This window comes from Podarcis liolepis (assembly GCF_965112155.1).
Source record: "Podarcis liolepis genome assembly, chromosome: 7".
In the NCBI taxonomy this organism is placed as follows: Eukaryota; Metazoa; Chordata; class Lepidosauria; order Squamata; family Lacertidae; genus Podarcis; species Podarcis liolepis.
In genome coordinates this window covers 55,221,329-55,233,656 of record NC_139561.1, presented here as the reverse complement: position 1 = coordinate 55,233,656, position 12,328 = coordinate 55,221,329, and the positions used below count along the sequence as shown (strand labels likewise).

Sequence of the window (12,328 nt, the reverse complement as noted above, 5' to 3'; positions counted from 1 at the left end):
ATTTATTAAAATGTATATACTACAGTGGTACCTCGGGTTACATACGCTTCAGGTTACAGACTACGATAACCCAGAAATAGTGCTTCAGGTTAAGAACTTTGCTTCAGGATAAGAACAGAAATCGTGCTCTGGTGGCGCGGCGGCCCCATTAGCTAAAGTGGTGCTTCAGGTTAAGAACAGTTTCAGATTAAGAACAGACCTCCGGAACGAATTAAGTACTTAACCCGAGGTACCACTGTACTTGATTGTAAAAACATCCCCGAAAACCAAGCAAATTTCCTATGCTTGACTGAGAGTTTCTTGCAGAATTTTACAAATACGTTGTAAATAAAAGGTGAAATGCCACAGTGTGATCAGAGGCGGAGCTAGCTGCTCTAGCACCCTGAGTGGCATGCACCCAGGGGTGGGGCTAGCCACCCAGGGGGCAAGGCAAGTGCCCCACCCTGGGAGTGCACCGCCCACGGTGAGTGTTCTGGGGGTGGTGTCACCCCCCCCTCAGGGATGACACCTGGGGCAGACCACACCCACCTTGCTCCAACTCTGGGTATGATGCAAATATTGTAGTCCTGCTGAACTCAGACATAGCACAGTGGCAGAGCCCCTGCATGTTTGTCTGCTTCAATTAAAATTCCTTATTTTCTTCTCAGTCGCAGGGACCTGGACATTAACCGACCTGGGAGCATCCCGAACGCCAAGACACTCCGGTAAGCCACTGATTTACTCCAGGGAGGATGAGGAGGGGCCCTGAGCAGAGCAGGTCTCTCCTGCTAATCACGTTTCTCCCCTTGGGGTTTGCAGCTGCCCTGTGATGCTGGTGGTGGGCGATAACGCACCGGCCGAAGATGGCGTGGTGAGTAAGGAGCTAAGCTCCAAAGAGTTAATCTTCCCTGCTTGAATGATGTCTGAGATCAAGCTCATAGCATGGGTTTGTCCTTCCCCTAGACTGCAAGCTTGTCTTTTCTTTGAAGGCTGGGGGGAGGCGGGTGGCAGGTACGGTATTTAAGAAAAGCTAGAGGCCTCCTGAGGATGCTTTTGCAGACTTCAGGCTAGCCTTTCCCACCCTGCTGAGCCTGGCATTCCATTTTATTTTTACTGTGACTGATTTGGCCACTTTGTTCAAATTGGTTTGTGAAACTCAGTGGTGGATAAACACCCCAACAGAGAGCCATCAGCATGAAGCACTTCCTGTTACCCCATTGCCTGCTGTCTCTCCCACCCCACCCCCCCGAAGCTTTGGGAAAGAAAGAGAGAGAGAGAGAGCTGCAACCTCCCTGGCTCCTAAGGGGATTTATTTATTTATTGTTTATTGCATTTACTTCCCACTTATTTTTTATTATTTTTATTTCATTGCATTTATATCCTACCTTTGTCTCCAAGGAGCTCAGTGTGGCATATATGGTTCTACCTGCTCCTGATCTAATCCTCACAACAACCCTGTGAGGTAGGTTAGGCTGAGAGATGCAGTGATTGGCTCAAGGTCACCCTGTGAGCTTCATGGCCAAATGGGGATTTGAATCCCTGGTCTCTCAGGTCATAGTCCAGCACTGTAACCCCTACACCACACCCCCTATCTTTACTGTTTGAGCCATAGTTAAAAACTAGAATGTCACATTCCTCTTCTTTATTTTAATTGTTGTTGCCAAAGCTGTACACCATTTTGCTGTTGTTTCCTGTTTTGAGGGTTTACTGCAGCGCCGAAGCTACAGGGAGGCTAGCAAGGTTTTATTGCCCCAGGTGAAGCTTCCAGAGGGGTGCCATTGAGGCTGCCAGCCTGTGTGTGTGCGTGCACAAATGTGTGAGGGGGTTCCAAACTGGGTCTTTGACCTGGGTGAAATAAAGCCTAGCTTTGTCCATGGTGTACTGAACCTCGGAGGCTGATTGTGTTGGCTGCTGGGTCACACCACGTGCAGGGCAGGTGATGCTTGTGCTTCTGGACTTGATGCTATTTTGAAACTCTGACTTTGCTGTTTGTTAGGTTGAATGCAACTCCAAACTGGATCCAACCACCACCACTTTCCTGAAGGTGAGATAGTGGAAGGGCAAGTCTTCAGGACAAGCCCTAATCCCTAGTCCACTCTTCCCCACCCCTAGATCTCATTCTGTGTAAGTGATTTTGATTCCATCAAAATTTGCTCTCTCCTTCTTCCTCCCACTGGGCTCTTAAGGGCCAAGGACAAGGGTGCAATGTCTTATGTATCTATACCCCAGAACCCAATTGAAAATAGGAGCCATTGAGACACCCAGTGGGGATGGTGGTGCTTACCCCCATTTACTTATAAGCCACAGTTCTGGAGGTGATGTATAATAGGAGCTGCAGGCATTGCACAGAGGTCTTATAGCACAGGGTGGAAGGCCACCATCGGGGGCACTCTAGTTCTGGATATCTTGCATTTAAGGCGCGTGGGGAGGTTGGCCCACAAGACCCCTACTGACTTTGTGATTGGTGCAACTTGGGCTGGGGCCTTCCTGCCCTTTGGGAAGGGCAGCGGGGAGGCTGTTTCAGAATCCACAGCCCTTCATTAGACATCATGGCAGCCAGTGGCGTAGCGTGGGTTGTCAGCACCCGGGGCAAGGCAAGTAATTTGCGCCCCCTAACCTGTGGATTTGCGCCCCCTAACCCGTGGATTTGCGCCCCCTAACCCTAACCCCCAGATGTTGCGCCTGGTGCGGCCGGCCCCCCCTGTACCCCCCACGCTACGCCACTGATGGCAGCCTAGCCTTTTTTAAAAGGGGCAGGACTTGAAGCACAGCGTGTCAGCCCTTCCCTTAATCTTTGTGCTTGCAAAAGCTGCTGCTGCTTCCAGTTCTCTTTCTCCAAATGGGGTTCTGAGTCTGGGGGAGGCAGCCCTTTTGCTTGCCTTCCCCACCCACAACAGATAGGGATTTGGCACCTGAGCCTCCTAATGTCTAGCTTTCCCTTCACTAGTTGAGGATGTCGGCCATCTTGAAAAGATGGTGGGCATCTCTGGTTGGTTGATTGGTACAGAGTGGCATTGACTGAAGCCAATGGAAGCTGGGATTTGCAGGTGCCAGGCCCAGCAGTGACTCAGGGGCCCCTTAAGACTGTACTCAAAGCCTAATCCAACCTGCTGCCTTACTAATGTTATGGACTGCAACTCCCATCAGCCCCAGCTAATAACTGGGTGATGCATGCAATTGAGGGGGGGGCTGGTCACCTGGAAAGGAAGCTTGTCTGACTCAAAACTCTGTTTTCCACCCAGATGGCTGATTCTGGTGGGCTCCCTCAAGTCACACAGGTGAGTTCTTCCTCTTCCTCCCTACTCTTGGTTATTAGAAGACCTTCTGTGGAGCTCAGAAACCTCCGTCTGGGTGTGCCTGGGCATTTAGGCTGGGTGGGATTCTCATACCTCTCCTTATTTCACCCAAAACTCCCTGAGTTGCATCCTACTCTAGAATTAGTTGTTGAAGGGATGAAGAAAATACCCATTTTGGTTCCAAGCAGTTTAAAGCAAAGCAAAACCCAAATATCTCCGTCCCCCCTTGCTTGGTGATGGGGAGTTTGTGCAACTGGGCAGGGCAGGGGGAGGAGGAGGAGAAATAAAAATAAGATCAGAATTTAGATTCACAAACTGGATTTAAAATACAGAATCTCAATTTAAAAAGCTCAGATTTAGAAGATAGTGGGCTCATCCACATGTGTCTAATATCCATGTCCTGAGCTTGATGCACCCCCCCCCCTGCTATTTATGCAGTGTCTGGTTGTAGGTGCTTTTCTTTCTGTTTTTCATCCGCATCCCTCTGATTTCTTGAACAGCCTGGAAAACTGACGGAAGCGTTCAAGTACTTCCTTCAAGGGATGGGCTACAGTAAGTATTTGTCTAGTTTGAGGGATCAGTGTGCTCAAAAACTGTGTTTGTGTAACTGAGGGATTGTAAGAGATGTTCATGTGTTTGTAATTGGAGAGTGTAGAAGCAGGTGACTCAGCAGAGGATAATTTCCTTTGGTCTACATTTGTAATGAACTGGTCTAATTTGTACCTCCCAGAATAATATTTGGATGAGAGTATAATTCTTTGGATTTCACACTTGGTCAGTATCTGAATTTTATGATGCAGTTGTCAGCTCAAAGAGTGTACCAAAACATGTATTTTAGGATAAAGCATGTTTTAAAATGCATACATAAGACTCATATGGGTTTAAATTTTTATTTTGTGATAAATTCAGAGTCAAATATGTATTTAAATATGGGTTTTTGTATGGACAGAATGGACATGAGCAAACATTGGCAAAACTGGCACATACTAGATATGATCCACCCAGCCCTTCTCAGCTCAGACTTTGACCACATTTAAAGCTGTATTGTTCCATTATAAACAGTCATAGGTTCTTAAGATGGTGAGAGTTATTAGAAGACTCCTATCCTCCCACCCCCCCCTCCAAGCTATAATTTCCAGAGTAGTTTAACAATCATTCTTTCTTCCTTGGGAACTCCGGGAATTGCAGCTCTGTGAGGGGAATATAGGTTTCCTAATAACTCTCAGCAGCACCCTTAACAAAATACAGCTCCCAGAATTCTTTGTGGGAAGCCATGACTGTTTAATTGGAATGCTACTGCTTTAAATAGTGTAGGTGTGGTCTCTACACATTTAATGTGCTCCCATGTGTCCTCACTTCAGCTCCAAACAGATTACTAGCCCTGTTGTTGAGCGCCTGCTCCTGGACAAGGTTCCTCCATCAAGGGCCGTGGCCTGCTGGATGTGCCCTACAGAGGCAACGAGCCGTTAGTGTGTTTATGATCAAGGAAATGAGTGTGTTTGGGTGTTCTTTGCCTGATACTTCCCAGTTCTGTGCATGTCTGTGACACCATGAGAACAACTCACAGTCAACTCCAGGATAAATGGTTTTGGGAATTAGCACGTGGAGCGTGGCCAGGGCTTTGCATCAGAGAGATGTCAGAACCCAAAGGGCATTTTGCACTTCTTTCAGTGTGGATTTAAAGACCCGTTATCTGCCAAACATTTCAGATCTGTTCTTCTCTCCTCCCAGTCCTAATCACCCTGGTCAGAGAGAGCTTGGCCTAGCGACATTAGGTATCTCAGAAATAAATGATAAACAAAAATCATAGAAGCATGGAGTTGGAAGGGTCCCAAAGGGCCATCTAGTTCAATCTCTCCAATGCAGGAATAATTTGTATGTGTGAAATTCTTCCTGCCTTCTCTGTCTCTTTCTCTTTCTCTTTTTCTCTTTCTCTCTCTGGTTATCAGTTGTGATGTTCTTGTCTTGTTTTTCTGCTGTTGATCAGACAAGCCTTGAATATGTGATGTTCCAAAATAAAAGCCTCTCTTGCCCTCCCAACCCTCAACCAGACTCTTTGCTTCCACCTCCTACTCAACCTCCCCTCCATATCTCTCTTAGTTGCGTACCTGAAGGACCGAAGGCTGAGTGGAGGATCAGGTATCCCCTCCCCCAATGTCTGCTCACTGTCACATCCACATGCTGCATGTACCCCCCCTCGCCCCCATCCTCTCCTTATTGTGCATTGCTGCTGTACAGAGTGTGCTTTTCTGCTGCAGCTTCCATAGTTGGTCCTGCAGTAAAGAGACAGGCAAGTAAACAGGCGACTGAGGCTGACAGAAAAAGAAGCATCTGCCCTCCCCCTGCTGCATCTGTAGCATGACTCACACACTATGGGAAGCGCGCAGCTATGTCATTCCAATGGCGTTTGTTGAAACAGATGAGTTTTCCCCAAAAAAGATTTGCCGCTGTGCTTTCCAAGGCAGCCTTCCTCATTCTGGTGCTCTGCAGGTGTTTCAGACTGCAACGTCTATCAATCCCAGCTTCCTATGGCCACACTGACTGGGACTAATGGGAGCTGTGGTCTGAAACATCTGGGAGGTACCAGCTTTCAGGAGGCTGGCCAAAAGCATCCTGAGTGTGTTGTTGGTGTGATACCTTCCTGCTGATAGTCACAGCTTCCCACAGGTTGTTTGGCAGCAGCATCACACCTGACTGAATCCCAAAACACGCTGTTCCTGGGGGTTTGCAATTTCTCTTCAACAGCCACGCATGTGCACTTACAAATCCTAGGGTGTCCCTCTTGGAATATTTTTTTTTAAAAGAAGGTTAATGACCAGACATGGCATTTTCACATGTCTTGCAATTATGAGTGCACCCATGACTTCTTGGATTTTGTGCATCTTGGCACAGAAAGGGAATTGTGCTCAGCTGAACTTTAGAGTTGGGGGCCCTGTTCATGGGCAGATGCACAAGAGCGGAGTCAGCATGGCCCTTGACCAGCATGGGATATAAAGGTAAAGGTACCCCTGCCCGTACGGGCCAGTCGTGTCCGACTCTAGGGTTGTGCGGCCATCTCACTTAAGAGGCCGGGGGCCAGCGCTGTCCGGAGACACTTCTGGGTCACGTGGCCAGCATGACGAAGCTGCTCTGGCGAGCCAGCACCAGCGCAGCACATGGAAACGCCATTTACCTTCCCGCTAGAAAGCGGTACCTATTTATCTACTTACACTTTAGGGGTGCTTTCGAACTGCTAGGTGGGCAGGAGCGGGGACCGCAGACGGGAGCTCACCCCGCCGCGGGGATTCGAACCGCCGACCATGCGATTGGCAAGCCCTAGGCGCTGAGGATTTACCCACAGCGCCACCCGCGTCCCAGCATGGGATATAAGACCATGCAAAAAGGAGAAAAGGCTATCAATAAGAGGAGAGAGGGCTATCAATAACTACTAGCCACGATGGGCTGTTCTGCCTCCACAACCAGAGGTAGCAATACTTCTGAATACCTGTTGGTGAAAACTAGAGGAGGAGAGAGTGCTGTTGTGCTTGGGTCCCGCTTGCTGGTTTCCTGCAAGCATCTGCTTGGCTGCTGAGATGTTGGGGATTGTGCATCAGTGGCAGAGCAGGGCACGCAGGAGGTGCATCCAGGCACAGAGAGTCACTTTGCTTACCACCCTGTTCCACCACAGCCCTACCTGCTATTTAGTTTTGCCGGTCACCTGTGCCTCTTGCATCGGTGAGGGAAGCAAAAAAAAAAGGGGGGGTGATGGAGCCTCAGAACAGTGGTAGAAGAATTTATTTTGCAGCTTGACATGCCCCATGTGTGTTTTGGCACTCTGCAGTCTTCAGGAGCAACTGGGTCACATTCTGCTTGTTGTGGCTGTTTGCTTAGGCCAGGGTTGGCTTCTCCTGCAGCCCTCCAGATGTTGCTGGACCCTGACCTCCATCATCCCAAGCCTTTGGCCAGGTTGGCTGAGAGGGCAGATGGCAGGCTTCTGTACCTAGAGCACATCATTCTGAAATTCTTCACACAAGCCATCGTCTGGCAAGCCACCCACTGTCTCCCACACAGTCAGCTTGGTCATGTCTTTGGGGTTTGATTGCTGGGCTGGTTTGTCTGCCTTCCACAACCTGGTGCCTTCCAGATGTTTTGGACTATGAATTCACAGAGGAGAGGGTGATCAACGGCTACTAGCCATGGTGGCTATGCTCTGCTTCCACAGTCCAAAGCAGTAATGCTAGAATACCAGTTGCTGCGAATAACAGGAGGGGAGAGTGTTCTTATATTCAGTTTCCAGTTTCCCACAGGCATCTCTGAGAACAGAATGCTGGACTAGATGGACCATTGACGTGATCCAGCAAGCTCTTTTTGTGCCCTTGTGTCCTTACGCCTCAAGAGTTGGTGCATGGCTAGGGCTTGAGTGGCTGAAGGCTGCTGGGCTTTAGGCGCTCTCTGAGGCCAGGGGCTTGATGTTGCTTCTTCCCTCTCCTGTGGCAGCTTTGCTCGTCTTTGTGGCGCTCGCTCCGCCCGGACCCTCCCTGGTCCGCTGTTTGTCCCTGGCAGAAGCATTGATGCTCTCTCTCTCTCTTTCTCTCCCCATAGTGCCCTCTGCCAGTATGACGCGCCTGGCCCGCTCCCGCACGGCTTCCCTCACCAGCGCCAGCTCTGTGGAGGGCGGGGGCAACCGCCCAAGAGCCTGTACCCACTCGGAGAGCAGCGAGGCCATGGGGCAGATCAACCACACCATGGAGGTGTCCTGCTGAGGACCTCCACCTTACTCCTCCTCACCGTCTTCTTCACGGGTGACCTCGAGGGCCCACTCATCCAGTCACTCTCCAGCTGGCTCCATCCCCTGCGGCTTCCTGTGGCTTTAATTTCTTTTGCCGTCTTTCTTTTCCTTTCACATTATGGAATACAAAGTTGGGAGGGGGCATAGGGAGAGTGGGAAGCAGCAGCAGCTTGATGTCAACGGCCACCTCCACCCATAGGCCCAGGCGCCATTTTGAACCAGGGCGATTCCCTTGGGTTGGTTTCTAGCTGGCTTGGAAGCGGCAGGCATGTCCCTCTGCACAGCTTGAGGCAAGGCGAGCAGGAGGGATGTTTTACACCTGCTTAGCCAGGGTGCCTCTCCTTCAGAAAAGCCACTCACCCAGTGAGTCAGAAGGGGGAGAGTGTTCTCGTGGGCCCTTCAGCTTAGATGCCCAACAATTAATCCACAGTGTACCCGTGCAGTGGTTTACTTACTTGTTTATTTTCAGACACTTATATCCCTCCTTTTTCTTTTCCAAGGAGCTCAAGGTGGCATACATGGTTCACCCCTCCTCATTTAATCCCCACAACAACCCTGTGAAGTAGGCTAGTTGAAAGAGGCAGTGACTGGCCCAAGGTCCTCGTCTGACACTCCAACCACTTTACAGCACTGGTTCAGGAAGGAGGGAAATTGCAGCCTTGAAGGCAAATGCCTCTTAATTTCTACCCTTCTCTTTGGCTTTGGAGCACAAGCTTTTTAGTTCCACAGCTTTGGAAAGCCTTTTTGGTGGCTGACTCTGTGCCGGCAGGTTTTGCTGGAAAGACAACAGAAATTGGGGCTTAACTGGGTAGGAACTTGTCCATAGAGTCGAGCCGTTTCTCCAGCTTGCTGTAGAAAACCATCCATGGGGGTCCTATTGCATCATTTCCTTCCCCTACATGTAAATTCAGTCAAAAGCAGAAAGTGGGAACCTGTGTGCGCCCCCCCCCCCATACTAGGAATGAGCAGCAAGACTTTCCAAGCATAAGGGGTAGGGAAAGGTCATAGTTGGTTTTAGGATTTCTTTGGGGTTTCCTCAAGCCTTTTAACCAGTGCTATAAATGGCCATTGGGTAACACTTGTTGCTGCCCCTACTACCATAGCTTATTAATTTTTTTAAAAGGACAATCAGTGGCGGGAATCAAAAACACAAGGGCACATTTACGCATGTTTAGACCATGCTAACCCTTGTGGCTTTCCCCTCAGGAATAGTAGATGCTTGATACTCTTGCACAGTAACTGTTCCCAGGATGCTTCCCTTGAAGGAAACCCCCCTAGAAAGCAGTGCTGGGTTGTGCATATGCTTTTAGGCTCAGCAGGAATAAGTAGCAGAAGCTTATCCAGCCTGAAAGAGGGAAAATGGGGCCCAGGAACATGGCATTTATTTAGTTATTTTAAATATTTGTTTCCTGTTCTTGATCAACAGTCCCAGAGCAGGGTACAAGAACTATTTTAAAACACAACACAGAAAATAAAAACATAAAAATATTCCCAACTAGGCAGGCACCCTTGGGGGTGTTATACTCCAGCCTCTACTGTGTAAGGCTTGTGTTGATGGGGATAAAGAGCTTCCTCCCCAAAACAGCCCTAGAGGGGACTGGTCACATCTCCTCCATGCTCCCGCCTGTATGAAAAAACAGGTAGCCTCATGGAAGGCCCTGATCCTGAAGTTTTGTCTGTGGCCCCCTCTGCACCTCAGGGATGTGATGGATCATGTGAAGGTGCTGGGATATCTGCCCCCAGACTGTGCCTGTCCACATTAGATGCTGTATCCACTTAAGTTCTACTCTGAGTAGAACTAGCATTGGATAGAGGCCATTGTTCCAATTGACCCACAGGAGACCCATTCTCTCGCCCACACGACAGCAGCCTCTGTGGTTTCCCTTATGAAGTATTTCATCTAGTATTTATTTACTCACTGTAATGTCATCACAGTTAAGGGGGGGGGGATAAAAAGGCAATGTTCATTTGAATTTCCTCCCCACTCTTTTCCTGTTGAGTACATTGTGAGCCTGTGAGCAAGGGTCTTCTTGTGTTTTAATATCTGTATGGCTGTATGGCACTTAGAAAAAAATAGACTCTTTAATAAGCATTAAATGATAATTACTCTTATATTCAAGAAGTTACCCATAAGTTCCATTGGTCCTTTCATTAGATGGAGGCTCTCAGGGGGGCAATTCTATATGCATTAATTAACGTTACAGGATACGTTCCCCCAATTCCAGTAAAGAGGCTTGCGGGATCCTCACTTCAAAAGGTGCCCTGTTTGCCTAGCATCCAGCCCCTTCACTCTGTCCCCTCACGATGTGGTTATGCTTCGTACTAGCATGCCACCCTGTCATCTTGTGCTTTGTCCTTCCTGACTTTCTGAAGGATCCCCCCGCAACCACCTGAGTGCTCTCTGGGACAGTGCCTCATTTCCGTTCTGGCAGCACCACAAAACCAGAGGGAAGCAAACGTGTGTGTCCTCTAGGATAGGTCTCAGGCAGCCCCCCACCCCACCCCGTGGCTCTGGGGCTGTTAATTTATTGAGGTCTTTCCATTTCAATTCATCTCAGAACCCCTTTCAGAGTTTGGAGGAGGAACAGTTAGCAAGAATTTGCCTTCGCATTTCTTCTCAAGTTCCGCACATTCATCATGCCTTTGAAGAGGCGATTCTCCCTACTTGCTCTGCATTACTGTAAGCCTGCTATTGACGTGAAACCAGAAAGGCTCTTGTCCATGCCACTCTGGGCTCCAAATGAGCCAATATACCCTTCTCCTTCCTTTCCCCAAACTGCTGCTGGACCACCCAGCCCATCGTTCTTGCTGAATCCCAAATGCATCCTTACCGCATCCTGATCTCATGTCAGACACTCAGTTCTTTTTACTGATGAAACACCCCACCCACATCACCAATCGTGCACATCGCTGCGTTTCCACGCAAGCAAAGAGCTTGAAGTGGGGTTTGGCCCAAAGAGCAACAAGCAGCTTGCGAGGAGTTCTGTCTCGCCTCTCTGCTACTCGGCAGGCTTTGCACCTGACTTTCTCGCTCCTGACAATGCGCATGTCAAGGGGTATATATGTGTGCGTAGCCCAGGCATCTTTGCATTTAAATGGTTTGATGTTGCCACAACCAGTCCAGACACACTCTCTGTTTGATGTAATCCTCTAATCTCAGACTCTTTTATTTTGTGTGCTTCCTTCTAAACTTTAAATATGAATGATTGAAGGCTACTAGGACCCTCTTTTACTGTAGATCAGCTTTTGCCAACCTGGGACCCTCCAGAGGTTGTTGGATTACAGCTCCCATCAGCTTCTCAGCATCACACACCCAAGTTGGCTGGAGCTGAAGGAAGTTGCAGGAGAGAACACCTGCTGGAGGGCACCTGGTTGGAGGAGGCTGCTGTAGATATTGTTGCCTTTTTTCTTGATGTGTTCTTTCAGATGAGATAGATCTATAAATTCCTATATATAATATTTATCTTGGATTCCACCCCTGCCATTTACTTGTAGCAATTGGCAACCAATGTGCCGCTTTTCATTTGAAGGTGATCTAGCTATTACTGTGGGGTGGGGGTGGGGGGAATTGGATTTTTTTAAAGAAACATTTTCCTGATTAAGGTGGAATTTAATGGATTTCTTTTTTCTGTATGAGGTGAAATGTAATATTTTTGTGCATGATGGTTGTTGATGCTCTCTGGTTGCATTGATGCCACAATATCTACAAAATGTAAAACAAGGCAAACAAACAAACAAACCCATTGATGTAGAGAGGATTATTGTGTTGAAAACTAATAAAGATATTAAGATCAAGCAGACTCACTTTGCAGTCGAAGCGGCAGCTTATTCACATTTATTTATTTACTGTTAGCAGAATCCAATATATCAGGGCTGGGGAGCCTTCCAAGCCCAGGGGCCAGATTGTGACCTCCCTTGAGGCAACTTGTAGGTGGGTGGAGCTGCCTACCTGTCAATCACCTGATGTCATAATGAGATCAGGTGACCTTTTTCTGACTATTTTCCACAGCACTTTGAATGGGGCTTCTGAGGAAATCCCATTCAGAGCACTCTGAATATTTTTTTACATGCACCACCCCTCCAAAAAAGTTGTGTTGACACATGCCATGTGATTCAATTTGTGTTGATTCAATCCATAAGCCAGTGGTTTTCAAGCAGTGTGTCATGGAGTGCCTTGAATGATGGTCAGGGGTGCCACGGGCAACACTGGTCTCTGTCCCTCTTTCTTTCCCTCCCCCCTCTGATGCTCTCTTGTGTCTTTGCCTCCCAAAGGCTTGCACAGCTG

The 12,328-nt window shown here is 48.5% G+C and overlaps 1 protein-coding gene across 6 annotated transcripts in view; it reads left to right on the top strand.

The window, feature by feature from the left end:
- Positions 1–11,843, top strand: part of NDRG4 (NDRG family member 4) — a 51,065-nt gene extending 39,222 nt beyond the window's left edge. For 3 of the 6 annotated variants that reach the window (XM_083515085.1, XM_083515083.1, XM_083515087.1), the window contains 7 exons: positions 648–704; positions 799–850; positions 1,976–2,023; positions 3,222–3,257; positions 3,776–3,827; positions 5,376–5,414; positions 7,857–11,843. In XM_083515085.1, coding sequence (XP_083371211.1) covers positions 648–704; positions 799–850; positions 1,976–2,023; positions 3,222–3,257; positions 3,776–3,827; positions 5,376–5,414; positions 7,857–8,017 — 445 coding nt within the window. In that variant the 3' untranslated portion in view covers positions 8,018–11,843. The remainder of the gene's footprint in view (positions 1–647; positions 705–798; positions 851–1,975; positions 2,024–3,221; positions 3,258–3,775; positions 3,828–5,375; positions 5,415–7,856) is intronic. The other 3 variants (XM_083515086.1, XM_083515084.1, XM_083515088.1) reach the window with 1 other exon arrangement.
- The last annotated feature ends 485 nt before the right edge of the window (positions 11,844–12,328 follow it).